The following is an 18,863-nucleotide window of genomic DNA, read 5'->3' as shown; positions in this document are numbered from 1 at the left end:
TACTAGGTGAGCCCCGCAGGACACGCGTCACACGGACGAGGCGGCAGACGCCCGCGTGTGATCCGCCGGCTATAGCCAAGCTTTTCCCTAGTTTTTATGTGATTCTCCCGTCTGAGAAGTGGTCAGATCTGGCCCATTCCTCAAAAGATATTTTTACATGATATATATATCCACAACAATTTCTACTTCTAGTATTAAGTCCCCCTCTTTTTTAGTGAATCTTTGACAGATAGATATTGTGATTACTCCCTCCGTCTAGGTGTGTAAGTCATTTTACGAGAATCAAATAATCCCAAAACACTTAGGCGCGGTGCATTAACTTCTACCTCGTTTCTTGTTTCTTGACATATCAACCAATAAGAGATGTGGGTGTGCATGTTTTTAATGACTTGAGACTACCAAACACGACATGCAGTGATTAGTTCATTGCATGCAATGCTATTAATTATTAGCAAATAAACATTAAGTTCTCTAGTTTTCCCCTCCTCCTTGGTCACGGTGCACAACCTAAGATGACTTATTCGTCTAGACAGAGGGAGTAGTTCTCAACATACAAAGAGCTCCGAGCGATAACTTCCCGACCGCTGCGTCAACAACTTTTCAATGGCTCTGATGGTATTTCAGAATTTCAAAGACGGCATCGAACTTTGCTCACGCCGCGCCGTTGACGAGTCCAGGAGGAAGATCGATTTACCCAAAGACTGGTGCGTAGTTTTCAGTTTATGTAAGGATGACCTTGTAAGAGTTGGTCGATTTAAACATATAGCCTTTGGCCTTTCCGCGAAAGAAATGGGCATCGGGAGATTGAGCTAAAGTATCAACATCAATAAATTTGGGAATACATGGTGTGTGGGACCCAATACAATTAAGGGATAATTCTGGACATGATGAACACAAGAAAAATCTCAACTTCTCCAGCATCGCACAGGCCCTACGGGTCTTCAGGAACTCCGTGCCTCGGGTCTTTGCGAGGTCCAGGCTGAGGATCGTCCGATACAGGCTGAGGCGTGCCGCATGAGCCCTCGGATATTGGGCCCTCCTGATCCTTGGTGGCGCCAGGCGAAATCTTGTCAGTTTCATGTCCAAGCGTGTGACATGAACCCTCAGATTCAGGTTCAGGTTCAACATGTCCAAATGTTCTGCTTGGGCATTCGAGAGGGGCACTGTGAGTCGAGCCAGACCCAGACGACGAAGCTGCAGCATCATGTAGTATTATTACCTATCATCAGAGATCAACAGCACAAACAACAGCAGGGAGGATATGCATGAAGGCATTTCTACCTGCAGCGGCTGGAGGGTCGATGGCCGGACTACCACCGGCTGGAGCTGCTGGAGGCTTCACGGCAGTAGCAACCGGCGAGGCGGTGGTGGCGGCGGAGGAGAAGAAAGCGCTCAGCTGGGGCTTCCCGTGCGACATGAGCAGCACCAGCGAGCTAAGAGACGACCGGGGAGCAAGCGCCATCCTCTCTCTCTCTAGCCAGGCAAGGAATGACGAGTTGGTCGGGGAATTTCTCAAACGAAAAGCTGATCCGTGATGAGCACCGCCTCCCTCGGATGCTATATATAACCTGCAGTGTGATGCCTCACTCGCCGAGGCGTCCGTCTAGATCCAGATCCAGGCGCCTAACCTTCTCCGGCGACGATTCCGTATGAAATTAAGGCATGTGTTCAAACCATACGACGACTCTACTGCACTCACGGTCTGCCATCGGCAGTCAGTGCAGTGTATGCAGAGGAGGCTAGCTTGTTTCTATGCAGTACAAGTCAAAACAGAGGTGCCAAATATCTTGCTCCCAGCGAGCAGGTTCAGCGTAAATACAACTAACATCGCGATAAGTCCTTTTCCATTCCTTTTCTTTTCATTCACTCCTGTATTTGCTAGGCAGTTTCTTAGCAAAAGGTAGCTTCCCCTGTCTTTTGAGAATAATATACGTAAAACATGACCCTAGAAATTTAAGTTGTCGGATTCTATTTTATTTTGGAGGAAAATGCGTCAGATTGACACCCACTCATGATCAACGGTTCTATTGGCGTTTCAACCTTGAAATCGAACGTTTCGAGACTAGGGTGCGCAGACAGAGATATATGACGCAATAACTTTCCTGTACACGGAAGTACGGTCAAAGTTTGAATCGATTTCAGTTTCATATATCCACAACCTTCCTCCCCAAGCAACTCGATCGGTAGCAAACGTGTGTTCATACCATGCGATCGTTTCGCGCTTCCCAAGTTCCAAGCAACTGCAGTCTGCAGCGTAAGAAATTGTGCTCAAGCTCCAAGGGGGCATCCCTTATGCTCTTGTGAATCTGTGATCACCAAAAGCACGCGTTCATGCATCCCTAGTTATTACCACATCCAAAATCGTGTTATACACCATACTTAAACACCATCCTGTAGAGTAGAGGAGAGCCTTCACCTCCACACTTCTGACTAACGGCAATGGCCTCCTGTAGATGCATTGTCTGGTTTCTCTGTCTCCACACCTTCTTTTGCTGCCTGCCATTAGCCATCAGCGATGAAACCAAGAATGACAGACAAGCTCTCCTTTGCTTCAAGTCCAAGCTCTCAGGTCCAAGCAGAGCTCTGGCATCATGGAGCAACGCGTCCTCGGACCACTGCAGCTGGCACGGGATCACCTGCAGTGCGCTGCCTCCTCGCCGTGTCATTGCACTCGACCTCGAATCCGAGGGCATCGCTGGCTCCATATCCGCTTGTGCCGCCAACCTCACCGCTCTTAGAAGGCTCCAACTATCAAACAACAGCTTCCACGGCGGCATACCGTCCGAGCTCGGCCTCCTGAGCCGACTCGCCGACCTCAACCTCAGCATGAACAGTTTGGAAGGTAACATCCCACCTGAACTCTCTGCATGTTCCCGACTCCGAATCCTTGGTTTGTGGAACAACTCCCTCCACGGAGGGATCCCTCCTAGCCTTGGCCAATGCAAGCGTCTTCAGGAGATTAACCTTGGCAACAAAAAGCTCCAAGGGGGCATCCCTTATGCTCTTGGGAATCTTCCTGAGCTGTGCATGCTAGTTCTCGCTCGCAACGGGCTTACCGGCAACATACCGCCGTCTTTGGGCAGCAGCCTTTCTCTCACATACGTCGATATTGGGACGAATGGTCTGAGAGGGGTCATCCCAGAGTCCTTAGCAAACAGTTCATCTCTCCAAGTACTTAGGCTCACGAGAAATAATCTTACTGGGGAACTCCCAGAGACTCTCTTCAACACTGCACCACTTGTTGCCATCTGCCTCCAAACAGAACAGCCTCGTCGGTTCCATACCTCCTGTAACGGCGATAAACTCCCAAATTAAATATCTCTATTTGAGGTCCAACTATCTTTCAGGAAAAATACCATCCTCACTGGGGAACCTTTCCTCCCTGCTTGAACTTCGTCTTACAGATAATGCTTTAGTTGGGAGCATACAAGAGAGCTTAGGTCATATTCAGCCACTACAGATATTGACCTTAAATATAAACAATTTATCTGGATCAGTTCCGCCATCTCTCTTCAACATGTCGTCCCTGATATTTCTTGCCATAGCAAACAACTCCCTCGTAGGACAACTACCCTTCAATATTGGCTACACGCTACCAAATATTCAGGGCTTAATTCTCTCAACAAACAACTTTAGTGGCTCAATCCCAGCTTCTCTTCTCAAAGCTTACCATCTACGCAAGCTTTACTTGTACAATAATAGCTTTACTGGATTCATACCATCCTTCAGTTCATTGCCAAATTTAAAGGAACTAGATTTGTCGTACAACAAGCTAAAAGCAGGCGATTGGGGCTTTATCTCTTCGCTCTCAAACTGCTCCAGATTGACTATGCTGATGTTGGATGGGAACAATCTCCAAGGGAATTTGCCAAGTTCCATTGGAAATCTTTCCAATAGTCTCCAGCAGTTTTTTCTAAGAAACAACAAAATTTCCGGGCCTATACCGCCAGAGATTGGCAATCTTGAGGGCCTCAGTTGGTTGTACATGGATTACAATCTTTTCACTGGCAAAATACCGCCAACAATTGGGAATTTGTATAGCATGGTCTATCTATCCTTTGCTCAAAATTTGCTCTCGGGCGAAATACCAGATACTATTGGCAACCTTGTTCAGCTGAGTTCTCTAAAACTGGATTGGAATAACTTTACTGGAAAGATACCTGGAAGCATAGGACGTTGTACTCAGCTCCAAAATCTCAACCTTGCTCACAATTCACTAGATGGCAGTATACCGAGGAACATCTTCAAAATTTATTCACTCACTGGAGAGTTGGATTTGTCACACAACTACTTCTCTGGGGGCATGCCGGAGGAAGTTGGCAATCTCATTAATCTGAACAAACTTAGCATCTCAAATAACAGGTTGTCTGGCAATATCCCATCCACTCTCGGACAGTGTGTAGTTTTGGAGAATCTTGAAATGCAAAGCAACTTCTTTGTAGGAAGCATTCCGCAGTCCTTTGTGAAGTTAGTTAGCATCAAATCCATGGATATTTCCCGTAACAGTTTGCACGGAAAAATCTCAGAATTCCTAGCAACTTTGAGTTCTCTGGAAAAACTCAATATATCCTTCAACAACTTTTATGGAGAGGTTCCAAGAGGTGGTATATTTGACAACGCGGATGCAGTATCAATCCAAGGAAATGATCATTTGTGTACAAGTGTTCCAACAGGAGGCGTGTCTCTTTGTTCTCCACAGGTGGACGACAAGAAACAGAAACACAACTCATTAGTTCTAGTCCTCAAGATAGTAATGCCAATTGTTGTCACTATAATAATTTTGTCCTGTATTGCGAAAATTTATTGGAGGAAGAGAGTGCAAGGAAATACACATCTGCAAATAGTCAACGAGCATATAAAGAATATATCATACGAAGACATTGTTAGGGCAACCAATAAGTTCTCCTCTGCAAACTTAATTGGCTCGGGATCATTTGGAACGGTTTATAAGGGCACTCTGCAGTTCAAGAAAGATCAAGTTGCTATCAAGGTATTCAATCTTGACATCTATGGAGCACAAAGGAGTTTCATTGCAGAGTGTGAAGCCCTACGAAATGTCCGCCATCGGAATCTTGTAAAGATCATCACATCATGCTCTTCTGTGGATTCTACCGGGGGAGATTTCAAGGCCCTAGTATTCCAATACATGCCGAATGGGGATCTGGAAATGTGGCTAAAAAATAAAACCCTTGGACATGGTGAAAGAAATATTCTGACTTTAAGCCAAAGGATTAATATTAGTTTGGATGTGGCATTTGCTTTGGACTATCTCCACAACCACTGTGCACCTCCGCTGATACATTGTGACTTGAAGCCAAGCAATATTCTGTTGGATAATGATATGGTTGCATATGTCACTGACTTTGGACTAGCAAGATTTCTGTTCACTACATCAAATGAATATCAAGATAGTTCAGCAAGTTTGGCCTGCCTAAAAGGATCCATCGGATACATCCCACCAGGTGAGACTAAGCGTATTCACAACATGTAGGTTCAGTTTGTTCTTTATAGAGTCGTACAAATACTGCAGGTTCTCTAATTTTATTGTGCTTGTAAATGTAAATGCAGAGTATGGCATGAGCGAAGAGATATCAACCAAGGGTGATGTCTACAGTTTCGGAGTGCTTCTGTTACAAATGATAACAGGGTGTGGTCCAATTGATGAAAAACTCAATGATGGTATAAGCCTTCACGAATTTGTTGATGAAGCATTTAAAAAGAATATGCATGAGGTTGTCGATCCCACAATGCTCCAAGATGACAGCAATGCCGCTGACATAATGAAGAACTGTGTTATACCACTGCTTAGAATAGGCCTCTCTTGCTCTATGACATCACCCAAAGAGCGGCCGGATATGGGACAAGTTTCTACCGAGATCCTTAGAATCAAGCATATGGCCTTGCAAATGGGTGTATGAAGCAAATAATAGACATGACGGTAGCTGGTGACAGAAGTTCATGTAAAGAAGAATAGTGATGTAGTGACTTCTCCATTTTGAAATTCAGTTAGACAGTTGGTGACACTTGTAGAAAGTATCATTCTCTTTTTCCATCTCATTTTCTTTTTACAAGTGAGTAGTATTTCTACACGCTCGATCCGAGTGATCTGAATTAGATTATTTGTGCGAGCAGTGCCGAATCAAATCAAGTTAGATCGTCTAGAAGCTGGCTTGGAACCAGATTGGGGATTAAACCTCGAATCTGAAGTCTGAACATGACAACATGAAACTTGCCTGAGAAATTAAACTAGAACAGGGTCAAGGCCCAAGCCCATGCCCAATATGTGTGCCCAGATCAAGAACATAGGCGGCACGAGCTTGTACCTGGCCGTCCCAGAACCCTAATATGCCGAAAAAGGATTTCGCCCCGCTTTATACATAAAGCAACGATCAACAGCACGCGGTACAAATGCACGACCCACAACACACGCGCACACACACCCAAGGCAGGATACAAATGCGCTATCCCTAGCACTACAAGAGCATCCGGGGGCTACAAAGGTGGACACGCCACCCCGAAGAAGTGAAGCCGCATATGACGAAACGTGGGCTCCAAGGCGGCGCCTTCAAGAAGGGGACGACATCGGAGCGCCGCCACCGCCCGATCAGAGGATCAGAGTTTCCCCTGGAGCAACACGACGGGCAATGAGAGCCGCGACGACGCCTTCAAGAATGGAACGAGTTTCACCGCCGCCGGTCCGTCCAAAGATAGAGCAGGTTTTCACCCCGGCCACCACACACCGCCATCGAGCGCCACACCCCGGCAACCACGCCGCCCACACGGCCGTGGCAACCGGGCAGCACCAAGCCACGGGCTCTTCCCATGAGCACCACGGAGCCACCACCAGGGCCGCCGCCCTGGCATCCAAGACCTTGACACCACCTCACCCGAGACTCGCCGCTGCCCCAACCAAAGATACGAGGGGACAGGACCCGCCTTTCGCACCCCTGGACTGCCCCCAGTGCCAAACCCAATAGGCCGGCCAAAACTGACATCTATTGACCCGTCCTGCGGCATTGGGCGCGAGACGAGCTCGGTCCTGTCGCCGGGCGCAAGACGAGCATGGTCCTGCTGCCGAGCGTGAGACAAGGTCAGTCCTGCGAGACGAGCTCGGTCTTGCTGCCGGGTGCGAGACGACTGATGGACCGCAGCTGAGAGAGGGCCAACCATCGACGAAGATAGCGGCCGGACGTCAAGGAGATGGATCGAAGGTCGAACCGGGCCACCTACACACAGAGCCGACGCCAGAAATCCAGCCGCCGCCATAGCCAACCCGCCGAGCTGCTATGATGCCGGCGCGGCAAATGGAAATCGCCACTCCAGAGGGCCGAGCCGCCTTGCCGCCGCCGCCCACAGCCCGAGATTCAAGTACTTCGTTGTATGTGTTGACCATGGACAATTAAAGTGAATGTGAGTGTGTATGAAATGCAATGCATTTTTTAGATGAATGTGTATTTGTATGTGCTGATAGGCAGTGCAGCCGGGGCTCAACCATAACTCTTTTTCCTTGAAAGCATGTATTGGGATTACAACAAGATCGCAGCAGTAACTAGCCAGTAACCACCGAGATTTTTCTCTGCTCACAACACAAGGATTCATCGCAACAAAATTACGAGTCTACAGTATACAGACCAGCACGGGCAGAAGCCAGGGAAAGCTGCCAATTTTTTCTCCTAGTTCGTATCAGCTTAATTAGGTGCTCGCTATCTTCTCAGTGACCCAGCGCTTGCAGGACGTAGCTTTATAACCCCGGTTCGTGATCCTGTCAGAAGGTGTCTGAAAGATGTCGTCACTTGGAACTGCCCAGAGCTGGGTGCTGAGGATGCTCATGCTCCTGGCTGCACTGCGTCGATTCATTAGGGCCTACGTGGTGGATCAGGCACCCGATGCAGAGGATCTTCCAACAAGTCCGCAGATACACCTTCAGATGGGCTACATGAAGCATGATCAGGAGTTGGGTATTTGGGGTTGTCCAGGGTGCACCGGGCAGGCTCTTCGATTACAGGGCTAAGCCTGTGACCTGATGGTGGATCAGGAAGTGGGTTGAAAACAGACTCTTCGTGATCAGGGAGCTTGTGGCCTGAACGATTTGGCGGAGCTGCAACGCAATGGAGTAACTGTTAGCTGGGATCAAAGGAGAGACGCGTGCGTGCGGGAAGCATTAATTTGTTCGGGTTGGCGAGCTACCTGGGGTGACTGGAGGCTGAACGTCGGGGGCAGCCGGGGTGCAACTTCCTGGAGCCAGCGGCGGAACGGCGGAGGAGCAGGAGGAGAAGACCTTGTCACTTGAACTGTCAGGAACTGGGTACTTGGGATGCTCCTGGGCGCACTGCTCTGGCTCGTCGGGCACAGCGCGACGCCCCCTGCCCCCGCGTGGTGGATCGACAACTCGGTGTCCAACACCTTCACGCGCGGGAGGCGGTGGATCAACATCTCGTTGTTTCACATCCTCGGAGGTGCCGCAGGGAGGCTTATCAGGCATAGGCTCAGGTGTGCTACATGAACCATAACCAGGAGTTGTGTATGCAGGATGTTCCACAGCAGGGCCCTTGTCAGTTGAACTATCGGTTACTGGGTACTTAGGGTGCTCCTGGGTGCACTGAGCAGGCTCATCGGTTACGGCGCTACGCCCCCTACCTGATGGATCAGGAACTGGGTGTCGGGGATCTTCAAAGATGCCATCAGAACCACGATCAGGATCCGGGTATGTACAAGGATCTTCAGGGGCGTTCAGCAAAGCATTGTCGGTTACACTTGCATCTTTAGCGGCTCCACATGGGCGCGGACGTGGTCGTGGATGTGGACGTGGACCCCCAGGAATTGGGTGAAGAGCAAACTCTTCCTCCACAGGGAGCTTGGGGCATGAACGGCCTGTCGGAGCTGCAAAACGCAATGGAGTAACCCGTTAGCAATGGAATCAAAAGGAGAGACGTACATGCAGGAAGAATTAATCTGTTCGGCTTAGTATGCTACCTGGGGGGTGGACGGCCGGAGCAGCCGGAAGATTATCAGCTCCTGGGGCGGCCGGTGTGGCGGCGGCGGAGGAGAAGAAAGAGCTCAGCCGTGGCTTCCCGTGGGACACGAGCAGCACCAGGGAGCGCAGGGACGACCGGGGAACAAGCGCCATCCTCTCCAGCTAGCTAGACAGAGGTCACGTTGGTAAATGATGAGGAATGCCTCCTGGCCCCGGGATTCGTATGCTTATATGTGTTCCAGAGAGGACTTCCATGTCTCACGGAGGTGCGCGCGCGCACCCAGCTGCCTTGACCTTCACCTACGAGTTCATACTTTGTGTTCATCATCAAGTGGAAGGCATGCGTTCATACCATGTGGGTGGAATGGATGGTGTAGTCCAGTCAAACACTCTATGCCTCTATCTACTCTGCCACTAGCCGGATAGATGCAATGGATTCAGAGGTTTGGAGGTATCTTGAGCTCTTGGCACATGTTGATATCTCAGTCCCGAGACTGGGTGCCAATCAACATGGCCGCAAGTCAACCTTTGCGCTATTTTCATGTAGACAATTTGTGTAAGCTTGATTTACCCGTCATATTTGAATGGATGGACCGCATGATGAGGCGTTGATTTGTTCATACCATGCCCAGTATACCGTACGCCCGTACCATTGACATTCTGCAGGCAAGTTGCCCTGCCGCTGGTCTGGTGGTCAAGGCAGCGCGTGCAGACTTTGGAGCCGCCGTTCTTCGGGCAAGTTGCTGTGCCGCTGGCTCAGTCAATGCAGCGTGCATAGAGGCATAGAGTCGTCTCGTCTGAAAAAAGGTGTATGTGAAAATACATGAGTTTGACAGACGGAGGTTGAGGTTCACACTAATGAAATCAACAGCCATGATCCCTTTGGCTCGCAAGAGGAAAAACACGCGCAATACAGACCATTGCAAAACGCGTAAAACTCGCAGGAATAGTTGTTCGACAGAACAGGGCACTAGAAAAGTGCATCTGTCATATGTGAATGAGTGTAAAAAAAAAGAAATTGCCAGAGATATTAGAATTTCTAGGCAATTAGGTCATAGGAAATCAACCAAAAGAACTACAATGGTCTGTTATCCTTGTATGAAATGGCAGAGCTCCTGCCCTTGCCCTCGGCAAGTTGCTCGGACAAAGCATTTGTGGGGCAAATCCGTAATACTGAGATCTTCCAAAATCCTATGAAATTCCTACAATTCAAAGAGGGCTTCAACCATTTATTTCCTGTAAAATTGAAGATAAGAAAATTCTATTTATCTCTTGTTATTCTTGTACACATGAGACAAATACCCATGGCATTTTTCACACAAATTTAAATGCATAAATTCCGCATTCCCTACATCTATTTTTTTTTCACGTCTTTAAATATTGAATTGCGTGTTCATTATTCTTCAGGAAAAAGCGTGCATTCACTCTGTACCTCAGGCAACTACACACACACACACCAGGGGAGGGTGGCTGGGTCGATGCAATGTAAGCAGAGGGTCAAGGCATCATCCTGTCCCAGTCTGAGACGTGAAGGGTCAAATCTCTTAGCGTCCAAATGCGTGCTCACAATATAAATATTCCACAAAGTGTTGACTTGAACACGGCAACTAATTCAGTGAGCAAATAGTTTGGATGAACACCAAATCTGATACAAAAGCATGCCGTCGTGCATCATCCCTGTTCCCACCATATCGATCGCTGAGCCACGAATATGTGTGCTATGTTGAGCGGTTAGCTGCCGTCGCACTCCACAGCTGAGTATTTAAACACCGTCCTGCACATGAGAGTTTTCATCTCCATATTCCATAGCTGTAACCTGTAAACAACAACGATGGCATTTTCTGCTGTCTTGTGTCCAGGCTTTGTTTGGTTTCTATACCTCTTTACCTTCCTTTGCAGCCTACCACTAGCCATCTGCAATGAAACTGAAAATGATAGACAAGCTCTCCTCTGCTTCAAGTCCCGGTTCTCGGGTCCAGCAGGAGTTTTAGCTTCATGGAGCAACACGTCCCTGGAAGTTTGCGACTGGCATGGGATCACGTGCAGCACGGTGTCCCCTCATCGTGTGATTGAGCTGCACCTGGAGTCAGAAGGCATCTCAGGCCCCATAGCGCCTTGCCTTGCCAACCTGACCTCTCTTGCAAGGCTTCACCTGTCAAACAATAGCTTCAATGGGGGCATACCGTCGGAGCTTGGCCTCCTGAGCCAGCTCCATGACCTCAACCTCAGCATGAACACTTTGGAAGGTAACATACCACCGTCTTTGGGCAGCAGCCGTTCTCTTACATATGTCGATCTTGGGGTGAATGCTCTGACAGGGGTCATCCCGGAGTCCCTAGCAAATAGTTCGTCCCTCCAAGTACTTTGGCTCATGAGCAATAGGCTTAGTGGAAAACTACCAAAAGCTCTCTTCAACACATCATCTCTTCTTGACATTTCCCTCCAAAAGAACAACCTTGTTGGCTCTATACCTGTTGTTACTGCCACCTCCCCGCCTATTCAATACCTCGATTTAAGGTATAATCATATCTCAGGAAAAATACCTTCCTCGCTAGGGAACCTTTCCTCCCTCATCGAACTTCGTCTTACAGAAAATAATTTAGTAGGGCGTATACCAGACAGCTTAGGTCATATCTCAACACTGGAGATACTGACCTTAAATGTGAATAACTTGTCTGGGACAGTTCCACCATCTCTCTTCAATATGTCATCACTGACATTTCTTGGAGTAGCAAACAACTCGCTTGTTGGAAGGTTACCCTCCAATATTGGCTACACACTCCCGAGAATTCAGGCATTAGTCCTCTCAACAAACATGTTTGATGGCCCAATCCCAGCTTCTCTTCCCAAAGCTTACAACCTTCGTCAGCTTTACCTGTATAATAACAGCCTAACTGGGCTTATACCCTTCTTTGGGTCATTGCCAAATTTGGAGGAACTTGATTTGTCGTACAACAAGCTAGAAGCAGGAAACTGGGAATTTGTCTCTTCACTCACAAATTGTACCAGGTTGACTATGCTGATGTTAGTTGGGAACAATCTTCAAGGCGAAATGCCAAGTTCGATAGGCAATCTTTCTGATAGTCTCGAGTGGCTGTGGCTAAGGGAAAACCAAATTTCTGGGCCTATACCACCGGAGATTGGAAATCTTAAGAGCCTCAGCAGGTTGTACATGGATTACAATCTTATCACTGGAAATATACCACCAACAATTGGCAATTTGCACAGCTTGGTCCATCTATCCTTTGCACAAAACAGACTTTCAGGGCAAATCCCGGATACCATTGGTAATTTGGTTCAGCTAAAATCTCTGAAGTTGGATAGGAACAACATTAGCGGAAGAATACCTGAAAGTATAGGACGTTGTACTCAACTCCAAATACTCAACCTTGCTCACAACTCACTAGATGGGAATATACCAAGTGAAATCTTCAAAATTTCTTCGCTTTCTGAAGAGTTGGACTTGTCACACAATTACCTATCTGGGGGAGTACCAGTGGAAGTTGGCAATCTCATTAATGTGAATAAAATTAGCATATCAGATAACAGGTTGTCTGGCAACATCCCATCCACTCTTGGCCAGTGTGTGGTTCTAGAGTACTTGGATATTTCTCATAACAATTTGTCTGGAAAGATTCCACAGTTCCTCACATCCTTAAGTTCCCTGCAAAATCTCAACTTATCCTTCAACAATTTTGATGGGGCGGTTCCAACAGGTGGTATTTTTTACAATGCTAGTGGAGTGTCGATTGAAGGAAATGATGATTTGTGTACCAGCATTCCAACAGGAGGTATACCTCTTTGTTCCACACTAGTTGAAAAGAAAGGAAAACAAAATTCATCGGCTCTAGTCCTACGGATAGCAGTTCCAACAGTTGCTGTTGTTATATTAATTTTGTCATGTCTTGCAACAATATACTGGAGGAAGAGGATGCAAGAAAATCCACATTTGCAGGAATTTGATGAGCATATGAAGAAGATATCATATGAAGACATTGTAAGGTCAACAAATAGGTTTTCTCCAGCTAACCTAATTGGATCAGGATCATTTGGAGTGGTTTACAAGGGCAGTTTGAAGCTTCAGAAAGATCAAGTTGCCATCAAGATTTTCAACCTTAACAATTATGGAGCAAATAGGAGTTTTATTGCAGAGTGTGAAGCCCTGCGAAATGTCCGTCATCGAAATCTTGTAAAGATCATCACATCATGTTCTTCTGTGGATTCTACTGGGGCAGATTTCAAGGCCCTAGTGTTCCAATACATGCCGAATGGGAACCTAGAAATGTGGCTACATCCTGAAGACCTTGAACATGGTGAGAGACATATCCTGACTTTAAGACAAAGGATAAATATTGGCTTGGATGTAGCATTTGCTTTGGATTATCTTCATAACCAATGTGCATCTCCATTGATACATTGTGACCTAAAGCCAAGCAATATTCTTTTGGATCTTGACATGGTTGCGTATGTCACCGACTTTGGCCTGTCAAGGTTTGTATTCACCGCGTCAAATGCATACAAAGATAGTTCAACAAGTCTGGCCTGCCTAAAAGGATCCATCGGATACATCCCACCAGGTGAGATTAAGCATATCCTTAGTATGTTAGATTGTTGGTTCAGTTTGTTCTTTACAGAGTTATACAATTACTGTAGATTCCCTAATTGTGTTTGTAAATGTAAATGCAGAGTATGGCATGAGCGAAGAGATATCAACCAAGGGTGATGTCTACAGTTTTGGGGTGCTTCTGTTACAAATGATAACAGGGCGAAGTCCAACTGACGGAAAGTTCAGCGATGGTGCAAGCCTTCACGAATTTGTTCGTAGAGCATTTCCAGATAATATATGTGAGATTGTTGATCCAACAATGCTACAACATGACAGCAACGCACCGGAAGTGATGAAGAACTGTGTCATTCCAATGGTTAAAATAGGCCTCTCCTGCTCCATGACATCGCCCAAAGAACGGCCGGACATGGGACATGTTTCTGCCGAGATCCTTAGAATCAAGCATCTGGCCTCACACATGGATGTCAGATGAAGCAAAGGATCTGCAGGATTGTAGCTAACGACATGAATTCATGTCAAAAAGAATGATGGTGCAATATCTTATATATGACTTTTCCATTTGTTAGTTCAAGTTAGTGATACTTGCAGACTGTACCCTTCTCTTTTGCCATAGCATTTCTGTTCACATTGTTTTTCCCTTATTTGTTCAAGTGAGTAGTATTTATACAAGCACAGCCTGAACGATCATTGCTAGACCAATTTGCGCAGTCAGAGTAAATATTTGGGAAGCTGACTTGGAACCAGATAGAGGATTAACCCTCGATTTTGAACATGGCTTGAACACAAAATTCACCTCAACAAGCCAGAGTTAACGGGATTGAGAACCAACCTACGCCAATCTACGGAGAAGGACGCCCCATATCAAGCAGATAGGCATGTCACAAGCGTGTACCTGGTTGCCGCGGAAACCTAGTTTGCCCCGCCCCTTGATATTGACTGCCGCTGCTTGTGATGTGCCACCCGCTGATTGTAGCGCAGACTGTTGCTGTGGCTGAAGAGAAGACCATGTAGAAGCAAGTGCTTAAGGAGGCAAAGTGGTCTGAAGCTGCCTTACAAGATGAACAATCTTGCTAGCAGTCTGTTCTGTTGCCAGACCTTTACCCTACCCGCATTACTGTCTCTGAATAAGCTCTATTAAGGTTTCATTTCCCACACAACAGACTCTAGTAAGCAAACGAAGGGGATTATAAACTGCATCTAAATTGTACTGCCTCCGTCCCAAAATAAGTGACTCGACTTTGGACTCAACTTTGTACTAAAGCCACTTATTTTGGGACGGAGGGAGTAGCTAATAACGGCAATTGAGCACGACCAGTCTTCTGCAATCAGCAGGAAGAGATAATGAAGCATTGGCAACCTCAGAAAAATTAGAACATGTCAACTAAACAATAACAGCTGGGTCTCAAAAGTCAAAACCAGGACCAAAATTCAGTACTGAGCCGGCTGCAGGCAAATGTATAAGCTATATTATTGTTCAGCAGATTCATTGGATCCTGCATCACGCAGCTTGTCTGGAGTCAAATCAGGAAAATGTTATATGAAACTTAAACTCCAATTAGCTTCAATTGATCATGAGATCATCGAACCGGGCGATTAATTAGTTGGTACTAAGAGCGCAGGCGGGGTGGGAGGGAGGGAGGGGAAGGAGTAGGGGTCACCTCAGCCGGCGATGGGATCTTGGTGCGGGCGAGGCACTAGCGACGGAGGCGGCGACGTTCGTCGCACCGCAGAACGGCATGTCGACGACGGCGGCGCCACCAGGATCTTAAGCCTGCCGGACGTGGGCATGGCGCGGAGGCGCTGGAGCACCATCTGCGGCGGAGACGCGGGACTGGAAAGCGGGGGAACCTGACGGGTGAGCCAGGACGACGGGGAAGCGGACAGCTGGGCCGTGCCGCCGGCAGCCTGTCAGGACACTGACGCTCTGAACCTGACGAAACCACAACTGTCTGGAGAAATCCACGCTACGGCGCGGACTGAAGAAACAGAGGAGGAAGAAAACAGTTCGATGGACGGCTACGATTGACGCTTGGCTCCCCTGTTTACCGTCCGGCAAATGTATTCCCTCCTGTCATTTTTACTCCGCACATAAAATTTGTCTCAAGTCACATTTTGTAAAATTTGATCATATTTGTATGAAAACAAATATCAACATCTACAATACTAAAGTTACACAGTATGAAAAATAATTCATGTTGTGAATGTTAATATTTTTTCCATAAAGTTGGTCAAACTTTACGAAGTTTGACTACATACAAATCTTATATGCGGAGTAAAAAGGACAGGAGGGAGTAACAGTTAACTGAAGATTATTCACTGCGCTTCGGTAAATTGCTCGTTATTTTACTGCCACTAATTTCTTTCATTTTAAGTAGCTCGCGCATTCCGTGGATCGGGGGTCATCTTCTTCTCCGAGTTGTTGTAGCCTAGCTCTAGAGCACTAGAATACTTGGTAGAATTAGATTGGTCCAAGAGAATCTGTATATATGACCTAATCGGGGTATCTAAAATCCAATCGCTCCACTGTTTGCCCTGGTTCTCTTGATTATCTCCTTTCCGAGCTCGAGTCTGTCTATGTTCTTCACAACTCGTATCAGTAGCTAGAAAATTCTGGGAGGTCGGGGGATTTAGCACGGTCAGTGATTGGAATCCCCTGGTAAAATCCCACTGATTCATCCTAAATCAAATCCATTCACCGGTATTATGTTGGCAGCAGAAGGACAAGATCACCGGCAAGCGTTGAGGATCGATTCCTTTGTAAAAAATTGGAGTTGTTGTTGATCTTTCCATGTCCACTCAATCCAAGCACGTTGAGCTCGATGATGAGTTGGAATCGCAGCCAGCGAAAATGGCGGCCATGAGCGGGAAGAACGCGTTTATCAAGGGCAAACTCACTGAAGTTAATGGTCAACTAGGGAAGCTGGATTTGCTCGAGAATAAGGTGAACGCGGTTGATATGCTTGCTATCAAGGGCTCTTAAGTGTAGACCGACATGTTCGACTACCTGAAGAAGTTGGAACCTAAAATATCCCGCCCTTTCTGCATTGAATCTCCTGTGTTGCACAGTGCTAGCACTTCAGTTACTAGTCATCGTGGGGACTAGTGTCATAGGTGTATAGGTGTGATAACATAGAGAGCTTCATTTATTATTTTGTAGAGTCATTTTACATTAGAAACCGCTATGTGATGGTAACATATTACTCCCTCTGTTTCTTATTAGTCTGCATATTAAATTTGGTCAAAGTCAAACTTTATCAACTTTGACTAAGTTTATAAGAAAAAATATCAAGATTGACAATATGAAATTAATATTATTAGATGCATCCTGAAATTAATTTTCATATCATAGAGCTTTAGTATTGTAGATGTTGATATTTTTTTCTACAAAGTTTGACTTTGATTAAATTTTATATGCGGACTAAAAAGAAATGGAGGGAGTATGTTACTCCATTTACATCTCTCCTCATTAATTACTTGCCACATCATATTTTTTGCATATGTGGCGTGCATGTTACTACTTATGTTACTCTCACTATGAGCAGCCTAAGGAACAAGAGAAACCTGATACACAAGCACAACCATCTAAAATTTTCCAAGGAAACTAATGCACATGTATAAAACATAGTCTAGTTGAGCTTGCAACCGACACAATTAATGTCAGGATATGTAATTAGCACTTGCACTCCTAGGATACAATAAAAACACAAAGGGCAGCTTAATTCATGAAAAGTGTAGCCAAAGTACGCAAGATGGACTCTCCTTGTTTCAATGGCGATAACCCCTTATGCTGGATTAGGCAAGTTAACAATTGTTTCAGATTAGCACAAGCTCCTGATGAGTGTAAAGTGGATTTGGCACAAACATATGTTGTTGGTACAGATAATTGGATTAGGATTGTTGAGTTACAAAATATGGAAATACCATGGGATCAAATTATGTAGGTTATGATGTGACAGGTTTGTAGAATCCATCATTTATGAAGTGTTGGAAAAGTTTTATTTAGTGAAATAGCTGAGAATGTCAGTTTCTGATTATACTGACAAATTTGAGGAGATAAGAGCATCTCCAGCCGCGCCCCAGAACGGCCTCCCCAGACGGTTTATTTGCGCCGGTGACAAAAAATGGCCCAGTCGCGCCCCCAGGACGCCGAATTTCGCCGGCTCGGCTCGTTTTTGCGCCCGGCGCTCGCAGGCCGAACCCGGCGCACTAGGGGCGCTCGGGGGCTCCGGCGCAAGGGAAAAGCGTTCCTGGGGCCACACTGACAGGCGAAAAGTCAAGCCACCCGCCCAGATTCGCCTCCTACCCCCCGCGCTCGGCCGCCAACCTGCGCCACCCTGCCGATCCCGGCGCCGACCACCGCCCGCCGCAGCTAGGTAGACCATCTCCCGCCGGGAAAAAGAAGGGCTTTCGCCGAGGCAGCCTCTCCGCCGCCGCCCCGGCACCTTTTCTGGCGCTCCGGCCGCGCAGGGCCTGTACACCGGCGGGCTTGCGCCCACCTCGCCCACAAGGTGTTCGGTGAATTGCCCGGCCCGGCGATGGACTCCGAAGATGAGGAGGCGCTCGCGGCGTTGCTGGACGAGGAAGTGCTACCTCTTGAGCACTGCGTTGGTTTTTCCTTGAAGAGGAAAGGGTGATGCAGTAAAGCAGAGTAAGTATTTCCCTCAGTTTTTCAGAACCAAGGTATCAATCCAGTAGGAGGCCACACTCAAGTCCCTCGCACCTACACAAACAAATAAAAACCTCGCAACCAACGCAATAAAGGGGTTGTCAATCTCTTCACGGTCACTTACGAAAGTGAGATCTGATAGATATGATAAGATAATATTTTTGGTAATTTTATAATAAAGATGCAAAGTAAAATAAAAGGCAATAAAAATGGCTAAGTGTTGGAAGATTAATATGATGGAAAATAGACCCGGGGGCCATAGGTTTCACTAGTGGCTTCTCTCAAGAGCATAAGTATTACGGTGGGTGAACAAATTACTGTTGAGCAATTGATAGAATTGAGCATAGTTATGAGAATATCTAGGTATGATCGTGTATATAGGCATCATGTCTGTGACAAGTAGACCAACTCCTGCCTGCATCTACTACTATTACTCCACACATCGACCCCTATCCAGCATGCATCTAGAGTATTAAGTTCAAAATAACAGAGTAATGCTTTAAGTAAGATGACATGATGTAGAGGGATAAACTCATGCAATATGATATACACCCCATCTTGTTATCCTCGACGGCAACAATACAATACGTGTCTTGCTGCCCCTGCTGTCACTGGGAAAGGACACCGCAAGATTGAACCCAAAGCTAAGCACTTCT

At 46.7% G+C, this 18,863-nt stretch overlaps 3 protein-coding genes across 6 annotated transcripts; 2 read left to right on the top strand and 1 right to left on the bottom strand.

Annotated features, from left to right (window-relative positions):
- Window positions 1–1,282: 1,282 nt before the first annotated feature.
- Window positions 1,283–7,401, top strand: LOC109743450 (uncharacterized). Its single transcript, XM_073504771.1, is given in 3 exon segments — window positions 1,283–3,255; window positions 3,257–5,462; window positions 5,569–7,401. Coding segments are annotated over 3 exon segments (3,372 nt in total). The 5' UTR covers window positions 1,283–2,439; the 3' UTR covers window positions 5,919–7,401.
- An 86-nt stretch (window positions 7,402–7,487) lies between these two features.
- Window positions 7,488–15,514, bottom strand: LOC109743441 (uncharacterized). 4 transcript variants are annotated; one of them, XM_073504770.1, is made up of 6 exons: window positions 15,200–15,498; window positions 14,434–15,052; window positions 9,625–9,771; window positions 8,974–9,274; window positions 8,188–8,880; window positions 7,488–8,098 (listed from the first exon to the last, which is right to left on the bottom strand). In XM_073504770.1, the coding sequence occupies exons 4-6, from the start codon at window positions 9,125–9,127 to the stop codon at window positions 7,857–7,859; spliced, it is 1,089 nt and encodes a 362-aa protein (XP_073360871.1). In that variant the 5' UTR covers window positions 9,128–9,274; window positions 9,625–9,771; window positions 14,434–15,052; window positions 15,200–15,498; the 3' UTR covers window positions 7,488–7,856. The 4 variants fall into 4 exon arrangements, with proteins under 4 accessions (XP_073360871.1, XP_020158119.1, XP_020158118.1 ...); XM_020302530.4 differs by lacking the exon at window positions 14,434–15,052 and having other exon boundaries at window positions 9,598–9,771; window positions 15,200–15,514; XM_020302529.4 differs by lacking the exon at window positions 14,434–15,052 and having other exon boundaries at window positions 9,546–9,771; window positions 15,200–15,509.
- LOC109743440 (uncharacterized) lies at window positions 10,183–14,424 on the top strand. Its single transcript, XM_020302528.4, is given in 3 exon segments — window positions 10,183–13,551; window positions 13,661–13,994; window positions 13,996–14,424. Coding segments are annotated over 3 exon segments (3,126 nt in total). The 5' UTR covers window positions 10,183–10,805; the 3' UTR covers window positions 14,042–14,424.
- Window positions 15,515–18,863: the final 3,349 nt, after the last annotated feature.

This window comes from Aegilops tauschii, chromosome 7, assembly GCF_002575655.3.
Source record: "Aegilops tauschii subsp. strangulata cultivar AL8/78 chromosome 7, Aet v6.0, whole genome shotgun sequence".
Lineage (NCBI taxonomy): Eukaryota > Viridiplantae > Streptophyta > Magnoliopsida > Poales > Poaceae > Aegilops > Aegilops tauschii.
Note: the sequence above shows the minus strand (reverse complement) of the source record. Positions and strands in the feature narration are given on the sequence as shown.

What these genes read in the sequence shown, in the direction of transcription:
- LOC109743441 (XM_045230682.2), bottom strand. Translation starts at nt 9,127, where the DNA reads ATGGCGCTTGTTCCCCGGTCGTCCCTGCGCTCCCTGGTGCTGCTCGTG. An exon ending in TCCGGCCGTCCACCCCCCAG is followed by an intron (nt 8,881 to 8,973) that starts GTAGCATACTAA and finishes TGCGTTTTGCAG; the next exon opens with CTCCGACAGGCCGTTCATGC. An exon ending in TCAGCCTCCAGTCACCCCAG is followed by an intron (nt 8,099 to 8,187) that starts GTAGCTCGCCAA and finishes ATTGCGTTGCAG; the next exon opens with CTCCGCCAAATCGTTCAGGC.